This window comes from Zingiber officinale, chromosome 3B (assembly GCF_018446385.1).
Source record: "Zingiber officinale cultivar Zhangliang chromosome 3B, Zo_v1.1, whole genome shotgun sequence".
NCBI lineage: Eukaryota > Viridiplantae > Streptophyta > Magnoliopsida > Zingiberales > Zingiberaceae > Zingiber > Zingiber officinale.
In genome coordinates, this window is record NC_055991.1 from 120,758,740 (window position 1) to 120,786,469 (window position 27,730).

At 35.8% G+C, this 27,730-nt stretch overlaps 3 protein-coding genes and 1 long non-coding RNA gene across 10 annotated transcripts; 3 read left to right on the plus strand and 1 right to left on the minus strand.

Moving 5' to 3' along the window:
* Window positions 1-2,323: 2,323 nt before the first annotated feature.
* On the minus strand, window positions 2,324-3,937 carry LOC121967493. The gene is made up of 3 exons (XR_006107777.1): window positions 3,608-3,937; window positions 3,019-3,289; window positions 2,324-2,570 (listed from the first exon to the last, which is right to left on the minus strand). It is a non-coding gene; the product is annotated as an uncharacterized LOC121967493 (long non-coding RNA).
* Window positions 3,938-4,063: 126 nt separating this feature from the next.
* On the plus strand, window positions 4,064-6,054 carry LOC121967492. Its single transcript, XM_042517754.1, has 5 exons — window positions 4,064-4,358; window positions 4,812-4,857; window positions 4,931-5,091; window positions 5,178-5,558; window positions 5,675-6,054. Exons 1-5 carry the CDS (start codon window positions 4,137-4,139, stop codon window positions 5,792-5,794), a joined length of 930 nt encoding a protein of 309 aa, XP_042373688.1. The 5' UTR covers window positions 4,064-4,136; the 3' UTR covers window positions 5,795-6,054.
* A 1,895-nt stretch (window positions 6,055-7,949) lies between these two features.
* LOC121967491 lies at window positions 7,950-10,709 on the plus strand. Of its 2 annotated transcripts, XM_042517751.1 has the most exons (7): window positions 7,950-8,277; window positions 8,506-8,571; window positions 8,721-8,766; window positions 8,853-9,013; window positions 9,100-9,495; window positions 9,612-9,893; window positions 10,226-10,709. In XM_042517751.1, exons 1-7 carry the CDS (start codon window positions 8,059-8,061, stop codon window positions 10,436-10,438), a joined length of 1,383 nt encoding a protein of 460 aa, XP_042373685.1. In that variant the 5' UTR covers window positions 7,950-8,058; the 3' UTR covers window positions 10,439-10,709. The 2 variants fall into 2 exon arrangements, with proteins under 2 accessions (XP_042373685.1, XP_042373686.1); XM_042517752.1 differs by lacking the exon at window positions 8,506-8,571.
* Window positions 10,710-11,034: 325 nt separating this feature from the next.
* Window positions 11,035-25,308, plus strand: LOC121967494 (ribulose-1,5 bisphosphate carboxylase/oxygenase large subunit N-methyltransferase, chloroplastic-like). 6 transcript variants are annotated; one of them, XM_042517756.1, is made up of 13 exons: window positions 11,035-11,519; window positions 11,616-11,691; window positions 13,706-13,911; window positions 14,042-14,128; window positions 14,228-14,320; window positions 20,175-20,329; window positions 20,458-20,542; window positions 20,630-20,716; window positions 20,783-20,902; window positions 22,402-22,503; window positions 22,584-22,754; window positions 22,841-22,961; window positions 25,012-25,308. In XM_042517756.1, the coding sequence occupies exons 1-11, from the start codon at window positions 11,166-11,168 to the stop codon at window positions 22,752-22,754; spliced, it is 1,536 nt and encodes a 511-aa protein (XP_042373690.1). In that variant the 5' UTR covers window positions 11,035-11,165; the 3' UTR covers window positions 22,841-22,961; window positions 25,012-25,308. The 6 variants fall into 6 exon arrangements, with proteins under 6 accessions (XP_042373690.1, XP_042373689.1, XP_042373691.1 ...); XM_042517755.1 differs by having other exon boundaries at window positions 25,019-25,308; XM_042517757.1 differs by having other exon boundaries at window positions 25,029-25,308.
* The last annotated feature ends 2,422 nt before the right edge of the window (window positions 25,309-27,730 follow it).

The following is a 27,730-nucleotide window of genomic DNA, read 5'->3' on the forward strand; positions in this document are numbered from 1 at the left end:
ATGTGATCAAACAAGTTAAGTTAGGTCATGTTTTGTTTAACCCTTGTGTCTAAGTGTGCAGGAGCTTAAGAACGCAGGAAGTCGAGCGGAAGACACGACTAACGAGAAGGACGGCACGGGGAGAGAGCTGACGGGCTCGGTGCATCCGAGGGACGAGGTGACTGCGGAAGAGTATACCGGTGGATGAGAAGAACGTACGCGACGTTCGAGGGATGAGAAACCGGGAAGGAAGGCTGCTCGAGGAAAAGGCCGGAACTTGGGTTCAGGTGAGCCCTATTCCGGATGGTCGAGATCACCCAAGCTAGCGGAGCCGGAGCGAAAAGACCCGGACCGAGACGAGCTGAACCGAAGAAGGAAAAAAGTCAATTCCTGTTGACTTTAGGGCTCCGGGCGCCCGTATCGAAGATGTTGACTAGATCGCGTCAAACTCGATCTGAATATTGGGGGATAAAGTTTTATCCCCCAGGGCGCTCGGAACCCCTTCGGGGCGCCCCGACCAGTGCTATAAATATAGCACTGATCTGCACAGCTTATTCATTCAACTTGTAATCAATTTCTCTATGCTTTACTTCTTTGTTTGTGCTGTCAACGTTGTAAGAAGCTACTCCGCCCAGAGGAGATCATCAGATAATGCACCGTCTTTTCCTTGGATTAGCAATCCTCTGATTGCAAACCAAGTAAACTCTTTGTGTCTGATTTCTGTAATTAGTCTCTTCTTTTTATGATTACAAATGTTTGTTAATTAGTTGAAAATTCGAGAAATGTTAGATTTATTTTTGTAGGGCAATTCACCCCTCCCCTCTTGACGGCCTCTAAAGGGACTAACACTTCTCTAATAAATACTCTAATGCAAAGTTCTTTATCATAAAATCATACAGTGAGGGTGATATTCACAAAAATATGAAGTACAACATATGGTCCAGCACCCCTAATGGAAATGTGAGTTCATATATGCTTTTTGTTATGTATTTAATTTAGTCATAAAACACTCTTATATCATCCATGTTGAATGTATATATGAAGGGTGTTAAGATTGTTTAATTCTGAACAAAGGAAGGAAAGGAAGAAATCATGTACAATGGGAAGTGATCAAGGTATCTTGACTTCCACTTGATATGGTTCAGATCATGTGTGTTCTAGCTTAATATTTCTGTAGGCATATGGCTGCTCCTAGTGACAAATGATCATCTTTACTTTACAATTCATATGTTTTTGAAGCTCATGATTTTCTACAATTTCTTGGGTCGAATGTATGCAGTTGCATGATTTTCTACAATTACTTGATTTTCAGTTATTTTCCTCATACTTTACATTTCTAATAAATAAATGGTTGGCTACTAGTATATGATTATCTACTAATATGTACATTTCCTATTGAACTGCTATGGTAATTTGATTATCAATATGATGCATTATTAATGAATTAAGTCTACTTTATGAGATTTCAAATTTTTTATTATTCATAGTCATTTAATTCATATAAAGTGACCTTTCTTTATCTTCTTAAAGGTGGAGTTTGAACGATCAACTTCGATCCAAATACAATGCAAACATGGCAAGGATGAAGAAGATGAAGGATTAGGAGAATTAAGAAGCAGTTTTTTGTTACTCTTCTAGTATTACATGGCAAAAGTAGTTTGAATGATCCAACTCTTCAAAACTGGATAGCAAGATCATGATGTTGTGTTGCTATGCTTTTGTTTTAATAGTGTCGTTAGTTATCATTTTATTGATTGTTTATGAATTTTTTTCAGAATGTTGTAAATATTATTTTCGAATATTAGAAAATTGTATATTAAATTTTAATATACTTTTTTATTTTTATCTGAAAAAAGATAATGATTTTTCATCATTGTTGTAGATAGTTTAAATCTGTTGTTGAATGTACTGTTGTTAAACGCACACGCTCAAAGACAACAGTGAAAAACTATTGTCTTTGAAGGAAAAGACAATAGTTTTTCACTGTTGTAAAACTGTTGTCTTTGCCTTCAAAGATAACGGTTAAAAATCATTGTCTTTGAGCACCCCTTTTAACAACACGACATTTAACAACAGTTCTAAAGGGTTACGACAACGATGAAAAACTGTTGTTGTTAGGTTTTTTTTCTTGTAGTGATAAGATAATCAGATCTGTGTTTCATAAGATAACCCCAAGTATAGCGAGTGTAATCATTAATAAAAGAAACATAATATCTTGATCCCCCTTTTGTAGTAAAAGGAGAAGACCCCCACACATCAGAATGAACAAGATCAAAAAGATTAGGAGAAAAAGAAAGACTTTTATAAAAAGGTAATGCATAAAATTTTACCAGTTTACAACCACAATAATATGAAATATCATGACTTTTTAAAGTTCCTAATACTCCAGACGATGCTAAAAATTATAAATGAAAGGCTGAAACATGACCTAGATGAATATGCTATAAATAAAAAAAATCAGAAGAACAACTCAATCGAAAATATGACAAATTGACACTAGAAGCTGCAATATCTGGTACTTGAAGCTTATTCAAGACATAGAGTCCCCCTTGCCTACGACCTATCATGATCACCTTCTGAGATCGTGAGTCCTGCACATAACAATTGGACGAAGAAAAAGAAATTAAATATCTAGACTCAAACAATTAACTAACAGAAACAAGATTAAATGTTAGACTAGGAATATAATATATATCAAGAAGAGACAAGTAAATTGTAACAACAGAACTAACACCTAATAATAACATCGAAGATCATCAGTTGTCATAATTGATAAAGATGAATTAAAAGATAAGGAAATAAAAGGTAACAAGTTAGATGACATATGATGAGAGACTCCATAATCTAAGATTCATAAAGAGGAAGATATACCTGATATATCAGAGGATGACAAACTTATATGAGGAGAAGTAGACATGGCAGAGGGTTGTGAAGCAAGGAATTATTGAAACTGCTTAAGCATATGTAGATTTAAAGAGGGGGCAACCACTGCATTACTAGACTGAGATAGTCCATTTGACAACTATTATAGTTGATTACCAGATTTCTATGAAGCATTCTGATATAGCAATAGTGGTTGTTGAGGTCGTTGTTGCTGATATTGCTGTTGTGATGGTCATTTTTGTTACTGCGGTAGTTTACCTTTGTTCAACAATAATGGACACTGAGACTTTCAATGTTGTTTTTCTTTGCAATAAGCACACTCATCACTAGAAACCTTCGAAGTCGACCTACTTTGATTATGCGACATAGACCGTTGTGATACTGCAAAAACAGATGGCGTAGATGGTGCAACAATCCTCTTATCAACCTGAGACTTAAGACGAACCTCCTCAGCTAACAGTTCATGTACTACTAAATCAATGGAAAGGAGAGAATTACGATGCAAAATTATTCCACGCAATCATTCAAAGTCATCACGAAGAGTCATTAAGAATTAAATCAGACGTTGTTCTTCTCTACGAGTGTCATAAGCTGGGAATGCTATCAATTCTGAAGATTCTATGAGTACAAACTGGTCTTATAGTTTTGACATGGTAGAATAAAAATCTTGGATATTCATATCTTACTGTTGAAATATACGGATATCTATTTTCAATTGATATTATTTGGATGATGCAAAACTCACCTCCTCTTGCCCTTGCCTTTCTCATTAGAATGAGCTTCGAGTATTCGCCCAGCTTATCCGCTGCTTTGAGTTTGAAGCCGTGCCTTTCTCTTTGGAATTCACCTATTTGTCCGCAGCGAGAGCATCATTGATAAGATCGGCATAAAGTGATGGATTCTCGATCGCCTCATTCTCAGTGAATCCTCAACCTCTGTTTGGAAGTAGAGGAGGTCGACAAACTACTCTGATGGTTCATTCAAATTAACCTTTTTCTCAATGAAAATCTTGCTTAGCAAATACACGTAGCGCATGGTTACCGGCTAAGGTTGTCACGTTAAGGTGGTCCCCAGTTTTCCACAAATGAAATAAACAAACTCTCGGCTGGCGCCCAGCGCCTCCATCACAATGTTTCTCCAGTTTCGGCCTCACACCGTCCACTGAAGTGTCACTGCCCCACCTACCTTTTAATTTTTACTCCTTATCTCGACTCAACCCGACAGCTTGGAAGAGAGCGAGCGAGAGCGAGAGCGAGAGCGAGAGCCAACGGTCCATGGATACTCTGAAGCGCCAATGCCTCACGGGCTTCCTCGTCGACGCCAGGTTCGCCTCCCAACTCGCTTCTCCACCGTCGAGTGGGAGGGGTCGCATTTGGATTCCCTTTCACACGCAAAAGCTCGGCGGCGGCTTCTCTGTCACCCTTCGGAGGCTGCCGCCCATGATCCTTCCAGGCGCTTCTTCCTTGTCTTTTCCCTCCGATGCAGGATCTTCTGAGGTCACCCTTTGCCTTTTTCTTCTTTGAGTTTCGTGATAATTTTGGCCTTCGTAATTTTTACCTTTTTGCTGGCTCTTGTCTGTAATCTTTCTCAATTTTTTGGGGTGCTCTTTTGAGATTGTTCTCTGCTCTCGCTCGTCTTATTCGGAACTAGTAGCTTCTTTCCGGAAGATCTCCGGTGTCTTTTCGTTCTTGATTCTCGACACTTCTTTTTATTTTTCTGTGTGTTTTTCATTAGATTTTTCAGAGGATTCCAATTATTCATATAACAGCAGGACAAGTTGAGCCCCTTTGTGATTCCATGGCAATGGACAGCACCTATTAATAATCACTCGTTTTTAATTAGTTTGCGGCAACTTCTTGTTTAATTAATGTCTGAGGCTGGTTAGAGGATGAAACACATTACTGAGTTTGTTATTTGAAGCTTGATTTGAACTCGTTGGACTCTCGCAGGTGGAAGCAGACGAGATAACTCCTGATTCTCCTATTGAGACGACAGGTGAACCTTTGATCACTTGTTCTAATTAATCTCTTGATTTTATTTACCTTATCATACAATTGCTATTTGTTAGATTCCTCCAAAACCGTCCGCGTAAGGTTTGTTCTGCAGAAGGAATGCCCCTTCGGCCAGCAATTTTTCATTGTTGGCGATCACCCTGTGTTTGGACTATGGGATCCCACAAACGCTGTTCCTTTGGAGTGGTCTACTGGACATGCATGGACAACTGAGCTGGTGAGACAAGGATGTGCAAATTTACTTTGTGATCCTAAATACAATAGTTCCGATTTTACTCAAACTGAAATATATTTGTAAATCAGAACTTGCCTGCCGGGAAGATGATTCAATTCAAATTTATACTCAGAGGTCTCGCAGGGGGTATCAGTTGGCAGCTTGGCCCTAACAGATGCTTGCAAACATGGGAAACCACCGAGACCATTATTGTTGCTGAAGACTGGGACAATGCAGATAACCAGAAGATTACTGAGGAACAGCAAGCGCTCATCATGGTCGACAAACCACTGTCCCTCGAGGCTCCAGCTCATGAGGCTCAGGATACTGAAGGTGATGGAGATCTTCTTTTAGTCCCTGGCTCGGAGCCAATTCCTGCATCTGGGAGTGCTTCAGGTTCCTCACAGGAAACAATAATGGAAGCAAATGTTCCTGATGCTGGTGAATCTGAGCACTGCAACTTTGCCCAGGTAAATGTTTGATGAGAATTAAGTAGAGCTACACTATGCTTTAATAATGAGAAATAGGCTTATGCTTTCTTGTCTCAACTTCTGAAACTGCAAATGTTGTATTTCCTATCTCAAAGCTTCCCGAGGATCAGCAAGCGCTCATCATGGTGTCCCAGTACGCATTTACAGAACATCTTACTTTGCTCTGGAAAATCCTTTACGCATTTACAGAACGCATTTACAGAACATCTTTCTGAAAACATCTTGACAGGGAAGAGGTGTCCCAGTACCAAAAAATAAAGAACAATGCGCCAATGTTTGAGAATAATGTTTTCGCTGCTTGTAGATTATAGCCACAATAGATTTTTGCTTTTAATTTAAATTTTCAAGTTAAGGTGGTCCCTTGCACTGTGGAATGGGTTGCTTGCTGCATTCTATCCTGGTCTTTAGTGTTTACGTAATAGTTAAAGCTCATGTTGTAAAATGCTTGGTGGCATTGATGTGTTTACTTTTGATATGTATTGAACTTTATCAAGTTCATGTAAATTTGATTACAGGAGTAACTATCTTTTACCAAAGTTGAATATTATTTTGTAAAAAAAATATATATATATATATATATATATATACCTTTATATAAATATAAAAAGAAGTGCTAGATGGCTAGAATATTTTATTTTCTTATTTTTAAGGTTAATAAGGGTATTAAGTAATATCATATTTTACCGTCAATAATATTTTCTCATATATTCTCATATTTATTTTTTTTAAAAATTATCTTTCTATATATATACTAATGGTTAATTGTATTTCTAAAATGGTATCCATTGATTAAATCTTTAAGATTCATTTTCTAGTCGATCAAATTACGATCTTTTAGATTTATCAATATAAAAATTAGATGAGTTGTTCAATATTTTGTAAGTTAAATGTACTGTTCTGTATCGATAAAAATTGCGTCCGACTATTATGACCCTCTACTTCTACTTGAAATAAGTAGTAATAACCGACCAAACTTAAAAGTTACCAGATTAGAAGTCAGAGAACGACTCTACTATTAGTTGAATTTAGTGTCATGAAACTTTCAGATGATACGTGAGGATATGAGAATTCATATGTCACCAGTTAAAGATCTTGGTGGAGGTCAAAGTGGTCACTGACTCCTCTAATTCTTTAAATTTAATCATTCGATTCTTTCCGTTCAGTCGCTTTACTTCTCCAACTTAGATCATTCAACTCCTTAACTCGGGTCATCTAACTCTTTCAGCTTAATCATTCGACTCATTCATCTCAGTCGCTCGACTCCATCCGCTTAGGTCGCTCGACGACTCCTATAACTTAGGTTACTCGACTCCTTTGGTTCAGTCACTTGACTCTTTAAATCAGTCATCAGATTCCTTTAGTTCAATCATCCACGCATTCTATTGGAATCTACATTCTACATGGATAGTTGCATCATTTTCCCCAAAGAATATGAATAAAACATAGCCGTTTCTCCCGGGATACATGAACAACATATCCATTTATCTTGTGAAAATGTGGGAAATGTAAAGGCACAAAGGTAATCTTATATATAGTCGTCCACCTCCACAGGCGTAAATATGAGCACACAATCATATGCTCTTCTACTGCTCCTAGCCCATGCCGAATACAACCTCGACGTCCATTCTTATCACTCGTTGATTATTTATATGAATATCGTGAGCCACCTCATCATCTCATCTACTACCTTCTCCACGGTAATTACTTCTTGCCGACTAGATCACGATCTCAGAATGAAACAATAATTTGAATGGATGAAAAACTCATCTCCTGCTGGCTTTGCCTTCCTCATTAGAATCTTGTTAGCTTCGAGTATTTCTCAAGCTTATCCTCTGTATTGAGTTTGAAGCCTTGTCCTTCTCTTAGGATTTCACCCTATTTGTCCGCAGCGAGAGCATCATTGGCACGATGCATAAAGTGATGGATTCTTTATCGCTTCATTCCGACGAACCCTTTGGATTCTTTTGCCACGCGAAACACTACTGTCTCAGTGAATCCCTCAGCCTTTGTTGGGAAGTAGAGGAGGTTGACAAACTTGTCTTCGATGGTTCATTCAAATCAGCAGTTTTCTTCAATGAAAATCTTGCTTAGCATTAAATACACGTAGCGCACGGTTACCGGCTGAGGTTGTCACGTTACGGTGGGTCCCAGTTTTCCCCGAAATAAACAAACTCACAGGTGTCGTCCAGCGCTCTTATCACTTTGATTTCCGTTTTGAGAATCTCAGTCGGCGAATCTCGACCGCCAACCGCAGTCCCCTCGCCTGCCCTCTCCATCTGTGCCGTCGATTTCTGCGTCACGGTCTCGGCCAACTAATCCCCGTCCACTGAAGTGTCACTGTCCCCACCTCCTTTTTAAGTTAACTCCTTATCTCGGCGCAAGCCCACACCTGGGAGGCTGTGAAGCGAGAGAGAGAGAGAGAGAGAGAGAGAGAGAGAGGGGAAGCGAAAAGTTCGAGGAGGATCGGCGATATCGGTCCATGGATGCTCTGGAGCGCCAATGCATCACGGGCTTTCTCGTCGACGGCAGGTTCGCACCTCATCTCGCTTCTCCACCGTCGAGGAGCAGGAGCAGCATTTGGATTCCCTTTCGCACGCAAAAGCTCGGCGGCGGCTTTTCTGCGACCCTTCGGAGACCGTCCGTGATCCTTCAAGGCGTTTCTTCCTCGACTTTTCCTTCCGATGCAAGATCTTCTGAGGTCCTTCGTTGGCTTTTTCTTATTTAAGTTTCGTGGTTCTTTTGGGCTTCGTAGCTTTTTACCTTTTCGCTGGTTTTCGTCTGCTATTTTTGGGGTGCTCTTTTGAGATTGTTCTCTGCTTTTGGTCGTCTTATTCGGAACTAGCAACTTCTTTCCGGAAGATCTCTGGCGTCTTTTCGTTCTTGATTCTTGCTAGTTCTTTTTATTTTTCTCTGTGTTTTTCATTAGATTTTTCAGAGGATTCCAATTAGCCATATAACAGCAGGACAAGTTGACGCCCTTTGTGATTCCATGGTAATGGAGAGCGCCTATTAAGAATCTCTCGTTTTTAAATAGTTTGTGGCAACTTCTTCTTTAATTAATATCTGAGGTCGGTTAGAGGATGAAACACATTACTGCGTTTGTTATTTGATGCTTGATTTGAACTCGTTGGACTCTCACAGGTGGAAACAGTCAAGATAACTCCTGATTCTCCTATAGAGACGACAGGTGAACCTTTGATCACTTGTTCTAATCTCTTTATTCTATTTACCTTATCAAGCTAACAATCTGCTGTTACAATTGCTATTTGTTAGATTCCTCCAAAACCGTCCACGTAAGGTTTGTTCTGCAGAAGGAATGCTCCTTCGGCCAGCAAATTTTCATGGTTGGCGATCACCCTATGTTTGGCCTATGGGATCCCACAAACGCTGTTCCTTTGGAATGGTCTACTGGCCATGTATGGACAACTGAGCTGGTGAGACAAGGATGTGCAAATTTGTTTTGTGAACCTAATTACAATGGTTCTGATTTTACTCAAACTGAAACATATTTGTAAATCAGAACTTGCCTGCTGGGAAGATGATTCCGTTCAAATTTATACTCAGAGGTCTGGCAGGGGATATCAGTTGGCAGCCTGGTCCTAACCGATGCTTTCAAACATGGGAAACCACCAAGACCATTATTGTTTCTGAAGACTGGGGCAATGCAGAGAACCAAAAGATTACCGAGGAACTGCAAGCACTCATCATGGTCGACGAACCACTGGACCAGGCTCCAGCTCTTGAGGCTCAGGATGATGTTAGCCAGACTTTAGTTACTGAAAGTGATGGAGATCTTCTATTAGTCCCTGGCTTGGAGCCAATTCCTGCATCTGGGAGTGCTTCAGCTTCCTCACAGGAAACAATGGAAGCAAATGTTCTTGATGCTGATAAAGCTGAGCACAGCAACTTGGCCCAGGTAAATGTTTGATAAGAATTAAGTAAATCTACACTATGCTTTAATAATGAGAAAGAGGCCTATGCTTTCTTGTCTCATCTTCTGAAATTGCAAATGTTGTATTTCCTATCGCAAAGGTTACTGAGGAACAGCAAGCGCTGATCGACAAACCGCTATCCGTTGAGGTCAATTTCGGTGGTAACGTCCGAGTGGTAATGGACCAAGCTCCATCTATTGAGGCTCAGGATAATGTTAGCCAGACTTTAGCCACTGAAGGTGATGGAGATCTTTTAGTCCCTGGCTTGGCACCAATTCCTGAATCTGGGAATGCGTCAGGTTCCTCACAGGAAACAACTGAGGCAAATGTTCCTGATGCTTCTTTCGAATCAGATGAAGCTGAGCACTGCAACTCAGCCCAGGTAAATGTTTGATGTGAAGTAGATCTACACTATGCTTTAATAATGAGAAAGAGGCCTATGCTTTCTTGTCTCAACTTCTGAAACTGCAAATGCTGTATGTCCTATTTCATGGAAGTCCAAGGTCTCTGTACTCTTTTCATTAGCCGCGAATAAATTTTCATGAGTCGGATGTACTGCTTTCTAGTTAACAATAATGTACTGCTTTCTAGTTAACAATACTACGAAGAATGTGAAATACAATTTTGCTTGTTTCTCGCACCATTGGATGTGGGTCGAACACTTTGTTAACTTTACAAATCTGTTTCCATATGTTGCATGGTGTTATGGATCAGTCCTCCGGAGAGGGAGATAAATCGGAGGGGTCATATAGAGATCAAATTCAAGAAGAGGCAAACGATGTTGAAACTGAACAAGTAGAGAATATTGATGGGGTGATGAATGGAGACAAAAATCTTCCTAAAGAAGCTGACTATGATAATGGCATACAATGGGGTCGTAGAGCCATAAAACAGTTTCTCATGGTCCTGGGAATCATTTTACCCTAAAAGAAATTTCATGATAATCATGTGTAGTTTCTTGCGTCATGTTTTTGTTCGTGGTAGTGTGTGGTTAAGGATATGACTTTTAGCATTATAGCAGCTATTATTATTGCAAACTAGAAGCAGCGAAAGTTTTCACGGATACAACTGTTGTTGGCGCACGTGAGAATAGCGTACTGTTGTGTTTTCTTCACTAAATTGTAAACGAACATTGTAAGATGGAGGACAGTCTCTATCCATTTCCAATGTTGTAAGCCCTTATTATTATTTTTTCCCAGTTTTCTTGTGAGGTTGGTAAGCCACCGCAAAAATCATTTACCTTCCTCTTTACAGGTAAAAATAAAAAAAATACTCCCTGTACTTTTATTATGCTACAAGTGCTTCACATTTTATATTTTTTAATTTTTCAAGATTATTGTCAATACTATTTTAACATTTATGAGTTATAATTATATTTCACTAAAATGGTTGATAAGACGCCATATAAAAAATAGAACCCCAAAAATCCAATTTATATTACTACTATTATTTGTATTATTTTAAAAAAGATAAATTAGAATTTTGTTTTGAAGCTTATATGAAATTTTATATGACATGGGTAAAACCTGGGTAAGGGCATTTTAATGGCGATAGAGGATGAGGATAGGAGGGGGAAAGCCTCGCCTCATGTTCACAAACCAGAGGTCTCCAAGCAAGATGCCATAACATCAACTTCTCCGATCTGACCGGCGCCATGGATGCCGCTCTCCTTCTCAACCCCTCCTGCTCTCCCGTTCCGTCCCCTCCGCGGCTCTCTCGCTCCCCCGCCTCCCGGGTTCAGAGGCGACGATGCGCGTCACGCGCCTCTTTCGTAGCCTGCCGTCGGCTGAAACCCTGCCTCGCCTGTGGCGCCGACACTCTGGTCGCTCGATCGGAACGGAGCTCGCAGACCCTCCCCTCCGACAAGATTAGGGCGGAGGGTGCGGACCTGAAGTCTTGGCTGCACCTGCATGGGTTACCGCCAGGCAAGGTTGACCTCAAGGAGAGGGCTTCGCATGACGGGAAGCACCACCCTATTCATTACGTCGTGTCCAGTGAGGATCTGCAGGTAGGATTTTGGGGGTCGCTGACGTCTTTTTTTTTTTTTTTAAAATCACTCTGCCTGGTTTATAGAGCTTATATTTGATTTTTTTTTTTCCGGCAGGAGGGAGACGTTGCATTTTCGGTACCGAATTCATTAGTTGTGACTCTGGATAGAGTTTTAGGAAACGAAACCATCGGTAAGTCCATAAGAGGGTTTATTTTCTTTGGATTTTCTTCCAACTATGTAATTACTCCTCTGAAGACTCGACTGCTCAAACATTTCCAGGGTCATGGTATTCACCTAAAACCAAAGGGAAGCTGACTCTAATTGTAATTCTGTTGTCTTCCACTTAAGTCTGTGAACTCTTGCCTCATACATGTAGAAAATGGTAGAGCTCTCAATGTCCATGTTTCAGCGGGCTATTATTCTGATTCGTGTAAAACAAGATTGACTGGAGTATAGGCCTATCTGACTTCTGTCACGGCACTTCAAATCCAAGGCTACTCATCTGCTTCTTAATAAATATATGGTCATTTTATGCTGATGTATGGAAATGCATAATTCCATTAATCTTGAAAGTGGAGGGCGTGATTCATAAAGTGGTTGGATTAATATGACATTTTCAATTAGAGCCAAACTTGAGTTGTCATACATAAAATAGATACAGGAGTGTTTCACAAAATTTCTATAGGAAACAAACTTGTTAACCACTTCGAACGATCATATGTTTTACTATCTAAATCCGTCTAATTAGTATGGTGATAATTCATTTATTTGTATTTATACTTTGTCAACTTATCTAGCTATTCTACCTTTAAGTTTTATTATGCTCTGCTCCCCTACTACTGTGACTATGAATTCAAGAAATTGCAATGATAATGATGAGCTGAGGTTGATCAATACTCTATGACTGTCTTACTATGGATTTGAGCAGGCTAAAACTCAAGGTCTTCATGAAGAAGATTAAAAAGCTGTCAATGCTGAAAGGATCTGGCATCGTATGCTCTCGTGTGTCATTCATGGTTATCAATATTAGCTGGTATCGATATTGAACAATTAAAAAATTTGGGTATTAGTCATGGACCGAGTCGATAGCATCAGTGAGATTGGAATCATTGAGAAAAAATAAAAACAAAAACAAAATTTATTTAATGAATGATATAACAACAAGGATTCCAAATGACAAATTTATATTATATTATCAGATTATTAATTATGGAATTAATGATATATCTAATATAATGCTAGTATGGTTCATATCAATACTATATGCACATATTAGTATGTATATTATGTAATTTAAAATAATGGTTTTTTGAATAATAAATTAATATCAAATGTAGTTTTAAATAATACAATAACAATAACAACCAAGTCTTATCCTACTAGGTGGGGTCGGTGTGTAGTTTTAAATAATCTTTATTTAAAATTATTCCCATTTAATAATTTTATATAGTTTTTAATATTACTTAAGTAAATAATTGGATATATAGTTTTGTTCTCTTTTTCTTATTTTTCATCACCTTCCTCCTTCCCCCCCACTTCTCGCATATATATCGAAACACCAGTTCTGTACCAAAATAATATCATTCTAGTCAAAGTGTGAAACACTGGTATAGCTCAAAATGTTAATCCGTTTGTTCCAATAATGACTTATTTATGACTGGAAAATTATATATAGTATACAATTTATATATATGCACATCAATATGTGTGATGCAGTATACTTTCTTTTTATTACTATTTTAATGTTGATCACTTGGGCACTTGCTTATCGCTTAACACCGACTTGGAAAAGCACGTAGAATGTTAGCAGGAGCCTATGTAATTGATGTTGCCTTATTTTGGAAGTAAACAAGCCAAGTGGAAGGGATGTTGCATAATTTTGGAAGAAAACAAACTAAGTGGAAGGGGATTAAAGGAGTAAACTAAAATATTTGAATTCATCTCAATGGGCTTACCATAGTGTTCCAAGCATTTGTATAGCAATTTACTATTGTTTTTATTTTTTGAGAATCCTATCCTTTGTTCTAATTTTACTTAACACTTTCATTAACTATTTTAAAAAATGTTAAGCAAATAGCCATGCTGAATGTTGTTATTTCCTGTTAGGGTTCTATTCTGAATAGTATACATTACAAGAACCTAAATGTAATATTACTTTGACGAACGATGCATATTCATGTGTATATATCCTCTGGATTTTGCAGCCGAACTGTTGACAACAAACAAGCTATCTGAATTAGCCTGTTTGGCACTATATCTCATGTATGAAAAAAAGCAAGGAAAGAAGTCATTCTGGTATCCATTTATCAGGGAACTTGATCGCCAGAGAGGAAGAGGCCAGCTAGCTGTGGAATCTCCTCTTCTTTGGTCTGAATCTGAATTAGCCTACTTAGATGGCAGTCACACAAAGGTATTTACTATTCAGCCCATGGACAAAAATTCTACATGTGTTGCTTTTAAGTTGGGAATGTGGTTAGAATCCTGTTGTGGCTAAATGAATATTTTTGTAGCATAGATTCTCATGATAATTAACCATTCAGGCTGAAGTTCTTGAAAGAGAAGAAGGAATAAAGCGAGAGTATAATGAGCTTGACACAGTTTGGTTCATGGCTGGATCACTTTTTCAGGTCTTATTTTAATAATCAGACAAATCTGCCGTGTCCTAATTAGTTTTATAAAACTGATTGATGAATTTTCATTTTCTCACAAATTTTAGTGTGATACAGCAATATCCATTTGACATCCCTACAGAGGCTTTTTCATTTGAGATTTTTAAGCAGGCATTTGTTGCTGTACAATCTTGTGTTGTTCATTTGCAGGTAAATTCTTCTGTATTTTGTTGATATTGATCATTCACTTGCCATTAAAGCATTTTTCTCGTTATCAATGATATTCTGACTGGTTGGCTAGGCACTTGTTTTATTATGTTCATTTACCATGTAGGCTTGTTGCACTGTCATTCATGCGCATGGGGTAGAAATAAATGTGCTTGTCCTACTAGTTCTTTTGCCCATGTTAACATGATATCCAGCAATCCAAATGTTTCAATATTTTGATAATTGACTCAAAAGTAATATTTGCTGTGCTTTTGCACACTGGTTTTTGTTGTCAAATTGTGAGTGAAAAAAGACGGAATCAATTGTTTTTCTGAAAAAAAAATAGTTAGATTTAGGTAAACTATTAATTGTTTTGGCTAATTTTTCAGCAATCACAACACGCACAAGAGAGAAGAGTCTGTGTGGCTTGCTTGAATTCTAGCTTAAATGGATTAGCCTCACTATTGTTTGAGATTTTCCACTTAGCTAAACTAAGCCCCTCATCCATCTTTATCACTCAACATCAATTGGGAAAAGTTATTGACCATTGAGATAGAATATAGTATCATTCTCAGTAGCCTCGAAAGCCCCTGCCTAGTTATCAATAATGTACTGTTAGTTAATAACTTTATATTAGTGAATATGATGTTAATATCTATTATAATATATTATAACAAATTTTTTGGTATTATAATAATAATAATAATAATAATAATTTGATTATTGACATAATGATAATAACCATGACTAAACTAATCTTATTAATTATATTTTTAGTATTTATAATAAGCTATTAATAATTTGATAATTAACAAACCACGATATATGTTCTTATTATGATTGAACATCATTTATTATCCCATTATATGTATGAAGTTTTTTGTCTCTTTGACTTTTTCTTAATACTTGCAATTTCAACAATCCTATCAAACGATTGTGTATGCTTTTACTACCTTGTTATATTGGCCTCAGGTAGAAAACCAGGTGCTGGATCTACTGATTCTACTGCCCACGTGAATGAATGGGATATTCAATCACACAATTCTGATATACTATCACAAGAACCATTAGGTTTGGCAATGCTCATGTTAGTTCCAGTTAACACATCTGCACCAATCCTGTAGGCAGAAGTATTAGATATCAAATAGGGGTGTCAATTCAGGTAGGTTGGGTGGGTTCAGGTCGGGTTGAAGATTGGTTACCAAAAAAATTCCAACCCGATCCGAATACTCGAAAATTCTAACCTGAACCCGGATAACCCGAATAACCTGCTCAACCTGAAAAAAAAACCTTTTTTTTTGTTATTTCCCTATCATTTTTCACTTTTATCTCAATATTTCATCATTGTTATAATATATTATGTTATTTATGTACGTTAAACATCTTAATTTTCAAAATAAAATTTAATTTAACCTAAAAAACCCCTAAATCTTAAATTTAGGTCAACCCAAACTAACCTGAAACTAAACCAACCCAAAAGCCTCCAATCCGAACCTGAAAACCCTCAATCCAAACCTGAATTTTTGCTGGTCGACTCAGGTCAGGTTGGCGGGTCGATTCATTTTTTTGACACCCCTAATATCAATCATTAAGGGGAGGTTTGTGTGGACTAAGTGCACGAACTTGTGATGATTCAAATAGCATATTGGTCCTTAAGTAGTCTACTTGATCTTTTTGCTTTTTGCTTTTTGCTTTTGTATCAGTTTTGTCATAGTGACAACTTATTATAGTGTATAGGATACAATGAAGGTCTGCTTTTGGAAATTGGAAATGGGAGCGTGTCCAAGAGTTTGGTGGCCATCCAAATAGGCTTTGTGGCTGCAAGAGGAAAAAAAGTGGAACAAGAATAATTGAGACAAATATAATTTGTATATGTAGGTGATAACCCTGTGGTGACCATGCATACTAAATAAAAGCTTCCATGATAAATAACCCAAAGCTATGACTTATGAACTTGGCCTACCTCAACATATATGGCATAACCTTTTGAGTGTTTTAATGGAACATGGTATTTTCTCCATATTTTCACTGCAGTTGTGAAGCTTCCAAAATTTCTCACAATCTCATGGTGGCCACTTCCTTGACATCTCATTGTTTTATCTACAGTTATGTTTACTACATTTATTTGTTAATGTTACTGATGATCATGTATTGGGATATTTGAAACAATCATGCTGATCATGCATTGCAAATCTAAGTGCATTTTTGAACAACCAGCACACATTGAAAATTACATGGCAGCAACTAAACAAATGAGCTTCTACAACTTATGTCTGTTGAGTAACCATAATTTGAATAATCCATTTGTTTCCAAGGCCTTTCTGAGTAGTCATAGGTTCTGTTTGTTCATGTAACTATTTCCCTTAAATAATAGCATTTTCTATGTAAAATAGCTTGTTATCATTTAGCATAGTTGAACACTATTTATGAGCCTTAGTTGTTCAAGTACAACAACCAAGTTTTATCCCACTAGGTGGGATCAACTATATGGATTCTTTTACGACATTGAGCTCTATCTCTTACTATATCATCATCTATACTTAAATAAATTATATTTTGTTTTATTGTTGTTAACCAAGTCTTTTTTTTATCTTTCTTTTTCTCGTTTGATATACGTGTTTGTCATACTTTTACATTGCCTAACTGGAGCATTTATTGGTTATCTAAGTACATGTTCGTACCTTCTTAAATGTATCTCTCAGTTTTCCCTCAATAGATGTAATTCCGACTTTCTCTCTAATGCTCTCATTTTTTATTCTATCCATTCTCATATGTTCATACATGTTCCTTAACATTCTCATCTTTACAACTTTCATCTTTCGCTCATGTGCTTTAGTCATAGTACAACATTCAGCTCCATATATTGTAGCAGGTTTAACTGCGATTTTGTAAAATTTTCCTTTAAGTTTTAGAGGTACTTTACGGTCACATAAAACACCCGACGTTCACCTCCATTTCAACCATCCTGCTTGTATTCTATGTAAAAATGGTCCTAAATATCTAAAGTTTTCGGTTTCGGACAACTCATCATCTCCTATCTTAACAGTTGTCTCATTATATTTAATATTGCTAAACTTAAATTTTATATATTCTGTCTTTATTCTACCTAAAACATTTTCCTACTAGTATTTCTCGTCAAGATTCTAGTTTATCATTTACTCCTTCACGTGTTTTATCTGCCAAACAATATCATCTGCCAATAACACGTGTCACGGTACTGTGTCTTGAATGTGTGCGAATTCGTCTATAATTAATGTAAAAATATAGGGACTTAGAGCTAATCTTTGATATAACCCTATCTTTATTGGAAATGATTCAGTTACTCCATTTGAAGTCTTTACTATAGTCGTTACATCCTTGTACATATCCTTAATTAGTTCAATATATGTTAGGCTAATGCCTCTCTTTTCTAATACATATAATTTCTCTTGAGATTTTATCATTCGCTAACACCTCTGGTACATAGCCTTAGTTGTTCAAATAAAAGTTTAAGAAGTATAAATCAACATGCAGATTAAACTTTATTTATAGTTATATATTATTTCTATGTTCTCTCATTTAAAATTTTATTATTGTTATTTAATTTCAGAAATAAATCTCTTAAGAATATTTAAAAGTCTTCTTAAAATGTGAAATAAACGGATTTAATAAGGCATGACAGGTACACCTCTGAGGGATACAATACGACCATATTTACTGACCTGGACTAGCCTGAGAATTTGGAGACCAAAGGCAACAATGGGGCTTGAGCACAAATGATCCAGCAGGCTAAATTACAAAGAAATACATGAATCCAGCAAAGTTGAAATCAACAATAATGCGATATACCTATTATTAGTTTCATGCTCACCTGATATCATATCTTACAAATTATTCAATTGTTTGAAGTAGAAATTATTCCAATCACTACTAATATTGTCATTTAGAATTGTTTCTTGCAACTAATCAATTCATAAATTATATCCTAATGTTTTAAAACAAGGAAAGAAAATTAAATACCAGGTTTAGTATCAACAACACAAGAATAACATCAAGGAGTATAAATATTATAAATGGAAATATTAGTAGGGGACTAATTCACATTATAAGAAACCAATAAAAAGCCTAAGGCCAATCTGAAGATACTCCTCCAGCGCGGGGAACAACCCAATATGTAATCATCATACATATTTTCACATGCATAACAAATAACCACACTCCCAATATATTTCAAGGCAAGTATCCACCAAGCATTCATCATCTACCCAACATGAATAAAACAAGCAACCAATAGTAAGAAATCATCCAACCAACACGTGCATATCAAAGGACTTGTCTCACTTATAAAACATAGTTAAGTTTCACCTCTATCCTTAGTGGTTATCTCATATATATTTGTTCCATTTTTCACACCTCTAAATATACTACCCTGGCTCACCCTTTTCTCTTTCTTGGTACAATTGCCAAGGTATTATAAAGAATATATATATATATATCAAGCATTCTACAAGAGAATAAATTTTTCTAGGTTTTTAATATGAGCACTAGGAGGGTCAAGCAATCTCAAGATTATAAAAAAAAAGACAGCCCGGTGCACGAAGCTCCCGCTATGCGGGGTCCCGGGGAAGGATCCATTGTAATCTCAAGATTATACATAAAAAAATTAAAGGCATAAAGATCATCATACATTCTTAACCTTATGAAAACAACCCAATTAAGCATGAAATCAACAATACCTCTTCATAGCTTTTATTGTTCCCATTTTTGAATTTAAAAGCATAATTTTAGGCTCCTTTTAGTATTTGGGAAAACCAACTTGATTCTTATGACTGAAATTACCTTTGATCCATGCATAAGATCCTCGTAAAAATTCAATCCAACATTGGAAAACACTTGCCTTACTAAACAGGTACAATTTGATCCTTTAAAATGACTTTAAACCTCTACTAAATTTCAATCTGCAAATAATAGCCAAAGTCAACAAGAAAGCTTCATTTCCAAGCTTCTCAAAATCAATTGTAGTAGTAGGGAGGGTTACTAGAAGAAGATTTCATGTTCCTCTCAATGGAAAGGCCGTGAATTCCTCGTACTCCATTGTCTTGGAAAGATTAATGTCACCAAATTCATTAATAATATATTTAGGTCTAGGTTTATCCAAATAATTGAAGGAGAAAACTCACATGACCATCCTAGCCTCCATACAACCCAAAAGAAATAGAAATTGCATAGTTTCTCACCTTGAATCAAAGAGGAAGATTCTTCTAGAGTTGCTTCCCTCTTCCACAGGAAGCCACAAAGTGCTTGCCCACCAAGGTGGGAGGAGGGGCACATGACTTGGGAAGAAGAAAAGATATTGCCAGATGAAAAGAGGTGTGCGATCCCCCTAGTTGAAAAAGAAAAAAAAAAAAAAATCAAAGAGAAAACCAACTCCAAAATTTAACCCAAAGCATATGTATGTTTATGGTTACACCTTACATTAACCACATCTCACTCAATTTGGCTCCGAGTTGAAAGAAAGCCCAAAAGAATGTTAATTAAGCCCCCTAGTTGAAGGCCTCAACATCTACTCCAAAGAATCTCAGTTTGACTTTTTCTCAATCTAAATAAAAAATCATGAATAAAATTACATAATTACTTTTATTTTATTTATAAAAACAACAATAATAATTAGTGCAAATCATGAACATTACATGAACTTTTTTTGATTAATTTTCTTTTTCATTCTAAATATCTTGGCATTGCCTGTTGCTTCCACTGTTATGTTAGAGAACTATCTAATCCATGAGAAATATCATGTTATATATTTTTTTTCCTTGAATGGTAATTATTCAAATTCTTTTGCTTGTCTTTACTTGTTTGTTTATTTCATCAAGAGCAGAAGGTAAGTTTGGCCAGAAGATTTGCATTAGTTCCTTTGGGACCTCCATTGTTGGCTTACAAGAGCAACTGTAAAGCAATGTTAACTGCTACTGATACTGCTGTTCAACTAGTAGTTGATCGTCCTTACAAAGCTGGAGAGCCTATTGTTGTATGGTAATTGGTTTTTTATTTAAAACTAATTTTAGGTGTTATGCCATTGTCAGCTAGCCATTGATCTACACCTTGTTGTCTTTGTATATTTGCAAGATCACATTAACAGATATCTCAACTTTATTGAATAGGTGTGGACCACAACCAAACTCTAGGTTGCTTCTCAATTATGGTTTTGTTGATGAAGACAATCCTTATGACCGTATATTAATTGAGGTGAATCTCACATTGACTTGTCTTTCTTTTGTAGTATCTCGCTTGCTTTGTTAACTGGTATAACTTTCTTCCATAAATGGACTCCAGGCATCTTTAAATACAGAAGATCCTCAATACCAAGAAAAGAGAATGGTTGCTCAGAGAAATGGAAAGCTAGCTGTCCAAATTTTCCAGGTACGAAGAACTGAACTTTCATTCTCTTAATTTTTCAAGTGCGTATAAAATTGTCTCTTTTTTCAGGTCCATGTAGGTAAAGAAAAGGAAGCCATATTAGAGATGCTACCATACCTCAGATTAGGCTACATATCCGATGCAGCTGATATGCAATCTGTTATTTCTTCTCAAGGTCCTACATGTCTGGTACATTGGTCTATCCACTTGGCTCTCCTTTAAATTCGAAGACTTCAATTTTTTGATTTCTCATATATTTTGCCTTTTCTGTTAACTGTGAAATCATGGATACTGTAGCAATCACTTGAATATGCCTTGTTCATCCTGTCATTTACAGTTATGAAATAAATAAAACTGTCTGACATATTTAGGTTATGATCTGTGTATATAACATAATCAAGATTTCTATACTTGTGCGTTTTAGATTTTTATTTATTTTACAGTTGACTTATAAATATATATGTATTTAATTGTGTGTTCTGAAAGTGGTTTTCTATTTTTTTTTTTTTTTGATTATATAGAATTGAAAAAAAAAAATAATTTCAACTGAGCCAACCCGAATTTATCATATTTTTGAACTTTTTATTTATCAATTATCTGTAAATGCTATTTCTTGTTTAATTTTTATGTTATTTTGTATGTATATTATTTTTTGGTTATTTAAGTTTAATTATGTTTATTAGTTTTGCAACATCTACATGTTTTATAACTTTGAATGTATTTTTTTTTAGCTTGGACCAAGTATGGTTTAACATGGCTGACTTGAGTCCATCCATCTTTGAGATTTAGTAGCATTTTAAAGTTTAAACATTTAATATGTTCATTTTATTGTTTTTGTATATTGGGTCAAAATGTTTGGTAGATTATAACTTAATGAGAGGTCCCAGTGATCTGGATCGAGTCAACTAGTTGAAACCTAATCTGAGAGTCAAACTATTAAATAGTTTTTTTTCCCCCAATCTTTTCAAGGAATTGAGTCTCTTAGGGTGAAATAGAAGTCATTTCTTCTTACCTTTAAGATATATTTGTATTTGACCGAATAAATTTCCATTCTTTGAATCATTGTTTATCTACAAACATGCAAAAATGTTGGAATTTTTTTCTTAGCAAGTACTAAGAAGGTTAAGTTTTTGCCAATTAGTATAATTTTGCCTGCTATTTTATGAGGCAGTAACCTTTGTTGTCTATTTGAGATTTCCAAGTGCTAGAGATGTTCCTACTTTTGCATGGAGCACTCATAAGGCAGACTTCCAAAATCAAAAAATGCTAAACGCTTTCATATGTCGATTTTCAACTCTCAGCCAAAAGAAATGAAGATAAATTAAGCCAAAGCATGATTTTATGTTGAACAGTTTCTTTGGCTCCATTTCTGAATTCTGTGTCATGGAATGAAGCCTTTGTTATCTCTTCTTGTACCTATTTTGATCCTTGGTTGTGACAATTTGAAACTCCAACTCAATTAGTTCATTATTGCAGTACTAGCACAACCATGTTTAGTTTGTCTTAGTTTGTTATCATTGTAAAAGTTGGTTTGTTTATTAGTTCAGTCAAGGTGATAGAATGTATACTTACATAAGTTTACAAAGTCTTTTTCCTGCTAATGGATGCTGCTTGGGATGTTTTCTTATTGTATCACTTATTCCAGAGTTCATGTTTGGATAACATTTGGTTATTATCTTACAACACAGCTAAGCCCATGTCTGGAGAGAGCTGTTCTCGACCAACTTGTAAACTACTTTGAGACTCGGTTGGCTGCCTACCCTACAACATTGATTGAGGATGAAGATATGGTAATGAAGTTGCAGTTTTAGTGCTTATGCCATAGTATTCAAATGTGTTAGTAAGCAGATTGACATCATTTGATTACCAGCTGGCAGATGGCAACCTCTATCCAAAGAAGCGAGTCGCAGTTCAGCTAGTTAAACTAGAAAAGAAAATGATTCATGCCTGTTTGCAGGCTACTTATGGTTTTATACATGAATTACCAGATAATACAATATCTCCTTGTCCGGCTCCTTTTGTGCCACAGTTGAAAATTTAGGTATTTCTGAACTCACTTTTTTGCTTCCAGTTCCAGTCTTCCAGATTAATTAATTGTATTGAGTGCACTTTTCTCCATTTTTGAAGCTATTGCACAAGCAGCTAATCCTTTCAGGGATAAGGAAGATTATAAGTAAAGTTCTTCAGCAGCATCAAATCAGCACTGCCTAGTTGTTTTAAGATGACTTTCTGAGTAAGCTCGTAAAAGGTGAAGTTTTGAAGTACATTTCGATTATGCTTTATCAGCTGCTATTCTATTTTGTCATAGTCACAATTTCTCCCTAGATTTGATGATGCTCTATAGTTTCATTATTAGTTTGGATGGGGATGATAATTTGGAAACATTAAATTGCAATAACTGATGATTAGTACCCAAACACAAGTGCGGGCCCAGAGGGAAAATGGAATGATAACTTAAAGTATATTAGGATAGGATTGCCAAGCGTTAAACCAATTGCATTGTAATTCTCACTAAACTAGTGAAATAGGGTATTCTTCCTTAAATTTGTAACTTCACAATTTTCAGGCTTCCTTGCTTAACTATCTTCCCTCAAAACAATTTTCACCTAATTATGGATACAATTCCTTTCTGATCTTCAATTGTTACAGGTAGTAACTATTAATCTTCAATTGTTGCTGCTTGTATATTTTTTCTTGCCCTGCTTCATCATTCTGCTTTATACATGTGCTTTAAGTTTACTACTTCATGGAGTTAAAAACCTCAGAAATACTGAAATGTAGTGGGAGTGTGGGACATTTTCAAGTATTTGGAGTATTCCTTATACATGATGCAATATACTAATCCCAATGGGTGCTGTTTGGCAAGACGCCAACATAGATTAATTCGTTGTCCAATAGTTGTTTAGAACATAGCCTTTCTATATTGCACGCCAAAACCTGTTGGCAGCTATTTTACTTGGCTACATGACCTTTAACTTGACCACCTGAAGGCGGTTATCTTCATTGACGTAACAGAAAAATTGGATTGCAGTGGGACATTTCAGGGTGTTAGCAGCAGATCCCTATTTGGGCGAGGATTCAAGGTCTTCTTGATCTGACATACTAATCTAAACTGGTTGCACAACAAAGCTTAATTTATTTTAAAATTTCTAATATCATATGATGCCTTAATAAATAACTAATAAATTCAGATTTGTTATGGACTATGACATGTAGATTGAAAATCTGGGTATTATGTCCAGCTATTAATATTAGTAGGTGTAATAATGACAAAAAAATGATATTTGTTATTAACCATAACATATATAATTCAATTAGATAATTAATTTACAATAATATATTATAAATACCTGTGTCTGTTTAGATAGCTTGAGTTAAATTATCTAAATCTATGACTGAATTTTAATCTTATTTTTTTAAGGTTAGTTATCTAATGATACAGCCTTGTATGGCTTGGCTTAATGGAAGCTCATTGAAAATTATATATAGCTGAACCCAAAAAAATTGGCTCGACAATAATGACAATAATGATGAGCCTTGTTAGGTTTGTTAGACGCTTAGATCTAAACCCATGTCTAGATTCGTACTTGAATTTGAGGAACATATGAGGAAGCTGAGGACTGAGGTAACAATGATTGAAGAAGAAACCCAGGAAAACTTCATAAGAATATCAAATTTGGTCCAAGGACATCAAAAGCATATGAAATTAGATGCGTGGGCCAATCTATTTGTTAGAAAATTTGATGAGATACATCCAAATCTTGCTCAAGTAAGCAATTCCAACTCGTCTGCATGATTTGGGAATTGGAATAATGTTGAAGGGGATAAAATAGTGGAATGAGAGAGTGCAGAGACCAACAAATCAGATCTTACCTTTCTCATAATATGCAATTGGGTGTAAAGATGAGGAACCAAAGAGGACTAAGCTATGGCCATAAAGGAGAAGTGTGGAAGACTATGGCTTAGGAGAATGCAAATCGTGAGCTCAAAAGGAACAAAATATCAGAGTCAAAGGTATTCTAAATTCTAGCTTTAGTTGATCTTAATATTGCGGTAAAGAATTACTAATTTGATATAGGTGTTAAAGGTAAGATTTAATCTGATTAACTAATGTTGCTATTATCTCAATTAGATTTGTCGATAATTGATAGTCAAATAATCGAGTTTTGTTGCTAATTGTTAATTTGCTAATCATTTATTATATTTTTGTGTTTAATGCTTTCAGTATCTTTTATTTCCATTGGTAAATGCATCTATGCTTTCTCCTATACTACATATTCATAGTATTTTACTCAAAGAATTTAGGTACTATCAGCATGTCTAGTTCACTACATATCAGGAAGCAGTATGCACGAGCCTGTTCTATGTTTCAGCGTGGTGTTCCAAACTTGTGGCTTTCTTTTGTTTCACTATCTCTCTGACATCGTGCTTATGCCAGTAAATATCGTGCTAGCAACGTACAAGTTAGGTCATTTTTTCTTTTGTGCTCTCTTCTGACTGCTAAGTTTGCACACTGTTTTAGACTAGAGGACCATATTATTGCTTTGATTACTTGTACATGATCTGTGTTAGACAAGTAGATTGTTTTTTTTCTATCGTGATTGTGTTGTGGAATGTAGTAGTCTAAGGGGAAATTAGTATTTAGTAGTGCCCGGGGGTGTGGTATAGTGGTATACTTAGAAGAGCAATAAGAAGATCAAAGTTGTAATTGCAAATGGGATGAATACATCCGATGACCGAGCTAGCTACGCATACCTACCTTATTTTTGAAAATGCTCATCATTATATGCTAGTCTCTCTCTCTCTCTCTCTCTCTCTCTCTCTCTCTCTCTCTCTCTCTCTCTGTTTGTGAAGTCCTCCCTAATCGACTCTATTTCTAATTTTTTAATGATATGGCAAATTCATGTAAGAATAACATTGCCCTTTTGCTAATGATCAACAGTGTCTCTAACTTGCTTTGAGTTAAGAATTGTTCGCCTCATCTGGGTTGATATTTTCTTTGCACAGCGGGTGTTTATTCTGATTGGGCATGTTGACTAAATGGAGCTTTCATCGGTCAAATTTTCCATAAAAGGGATTTTGGTCACCTCAACTAGTTTAATCAGCCAAAATAATGTTTGGTTTATATAACTTATAATTCTACAAGTTAGGTTGTCGATAACATAAAATTTTGGTTGACCGATATAAAGTTTGGTTGTCAATCTTGGATGCATGGATAAGGCCTTAAAATCATCATAGGTAGCCTAAAATTTGAATCATATTATGACATGTTAAGATTGTCCACATGCTATGTAAGGCATCCACGTAATATATGGTCTCTTTAAAAAAAAAATATAGGACACGCTATATATCTATTATATTAATATCATTCTTTTATTAATATTTTTATATTTATTTTAATATTAACATGGTTATTTATGGATCTTACTATCTATTTATTTATCTTTATTTTTATTTTATATTAAATAATTTTTTTTTTTTGAATTTTGCTTGTTCAAATTATTGAATGTTGGTGTGTGGATGAGTGCTTTAATACCCTCCCATCCCATAACACCCCTGTGAATGTTATTGTAAGTGTTATTATTGTTATTATTTTATTTCTGGGATAATGATATAGTGGTAGAATGTCATTTAAATTTCTTATGTATTTAAGATTGAAAAAATACTAAGATGATGGATCATTTATTATGAGTATTTTTTAAAAGTTTTAAGGGGTCGATCAGTTATTTTTGTAATTTGTCGATGAGAAATTTCGATGGGACGGATCAGTTAGTTAAAAAAAATATTACTTATAATACCTCTTGTGTTTTCTAATTGTACATGGGATGCCCCACACCGCAGGACTCGAGTCCTCGTAGAGCTATTTGTCAGGCGCGTTAAAATGCAAACAAACAGGCAACACTCTTTCCGACCGCAATCCATCTGACACGCTAGCGAGTGGACACGTGTTACGCCTTAATCGCTTGCGCGAGCGATCCGTCATAATTGCCTGCGTGCGTCTCGGGAAGAGGAATGCGACCGGCAATGTTGTACATTCTTATTAAATGTCCTTTCAAGGAATATTCTTTCTTTTTTTATATAAATTAATCTCCCGTATTTAATTCACTCAAAATTATAATGCTTCTAGAAAGTTTTTTCCCCTTCATTCTTCTTCCTAATGCTTGTTTACTTTAAAGAGTAAACATGGAGGGGCGAATTGGAGTTGGAGTCAAAGTCGTCATTTGTCATTTACCAACCTTGTGCCGGCAAGTTCATCCCTAAATTCATTTTTTGTCAAAATTTGAGAGAAAACTCTTTCAATTACTACTTGCCATTTATTTATTTTAAAAAAAAAATAAATTAAATATCGAAGACGTTATTTAGTAAATTTGCTTCACAAATTCAATTGGTATTTTGAGTCTCAAATTAGAAAAGTTGCATTAGTAGATCAAAGCTCTGACCATTAATTAGCGTAGACCTTTTTTTGTCAACCCATGCCTAATCCTTTCATTAAACCACAAAATATGAAAAAAAAAATAGAGATTTATTTTGGTTTGATCATGAACAACTCCTCATAAGTATTAAGAATGATTCTCCATCAAAAGTCATTTTCAGTGTTAATTCAAGTTAATCTGACTCCATTTTTCATACTTCAATTAATTATCACCTCAAGGGAGAAAGAAAGAAACATAGTTTAGCCATCTTTCATTTATTACCTGAAAAAACATGACACTTTTCTTCCATGAATGGCTTCTCTTTTCTTCTTTGAATGCAATTAAATACATACACTTGTTTTGTTTGAAAGGCCAGATTCAAGGCATGTGCTTGTCCACATGTTCTTGTTTACGTCAATAAATTAAGAAAAGGTCATTCAGGTGTATATGTCAAAGGCATTAAAAAAAAAAAGGAAGCTCTTTTTCTAATTTTTTTTAGTCGGCACGGAATGACCGAACTATGTTTCTAGCTGTGGAGGCATGTGACTGTCCACGTGTTCTTGTTTACGTCAATAAATTAAGAAAAGGTTATTAAAAAAAAGCT

What these genes read in the sequence shown, in the direction of transcription:
- LOC121967492 (XM_042517754.1), top strand. Translation starts at nt 4,137, where the DNA reads ATGGATACTCTGAAGCGCCAATGCCTCACGGGCTTCCTCGTCGACGCC. An exon ending in CCGATGCAGGATCTTCTGAG is followed by an intron (nt 4,359 to 4,811) that starts GTCACCCTTTGC and finishes GGACTCTCGCAG; the next exon opens with GTGGAAGCAGACGAGATAAC. An exon ending in ATGCATGGACAACTGAGCTG is followed by an intron (nt 5,092 to 5,177) that starts GTGAGACAAGGA and finishes TTTGTAAATCAG; the next exon opens with AACTTGCCTGCCGGGAAGAT.
- LOC121967494 (XM_042517756.1), top strand. Translation starts at nt 11,166, where the DNA reads ATGGATGCCGCTCTCCTTCTCAACCCCTCCTGCTCTCCCGTTCCGTCC. An exon ending in ATGACCGTATATTAATTGAG is followed by an intron (nt 20,543 to 20,629) that starts GTGAATCTCACA and finishes AATGGACTCCAG; the next exon opens with GCATCTTTAAATACAGAAGA. An exon ending in TAGCTGTCCAAATTTTCCAG is followed by an intron (nt 20,717 to 20,782) that starts GTACGAAGAACT and finishes CTCTTTTTTCAG; the next exon opens with GTCCATGTAGGTAAAGAAAA.
- LOC121967491 (XM_042517751.1), top strand. Translation starts at nt 8,059, where the DNA reads ATGGATGCTCTGGAGCGCCAATGCATCACGGGCTTTCTCGTCGACGGC. An exon ending in ACGCCCTTTGTGATTCCATG is followed by an intron (nt 8,572 to 8,720) that starts GTAATGGAGAGC and finishes GGACTCTCACAG; the next exon opens with GTGGAAACAGTCAAGATAAC. An exon ending in AGCACAGCAACTTGGCCCAG is followed by an intron (nt 9,496 to 9,611) that starts GTAAATGTTTGA and finishes CCTATCGCAAAG; the next exon opens with GTTACTGAGGAACAGCAAGC.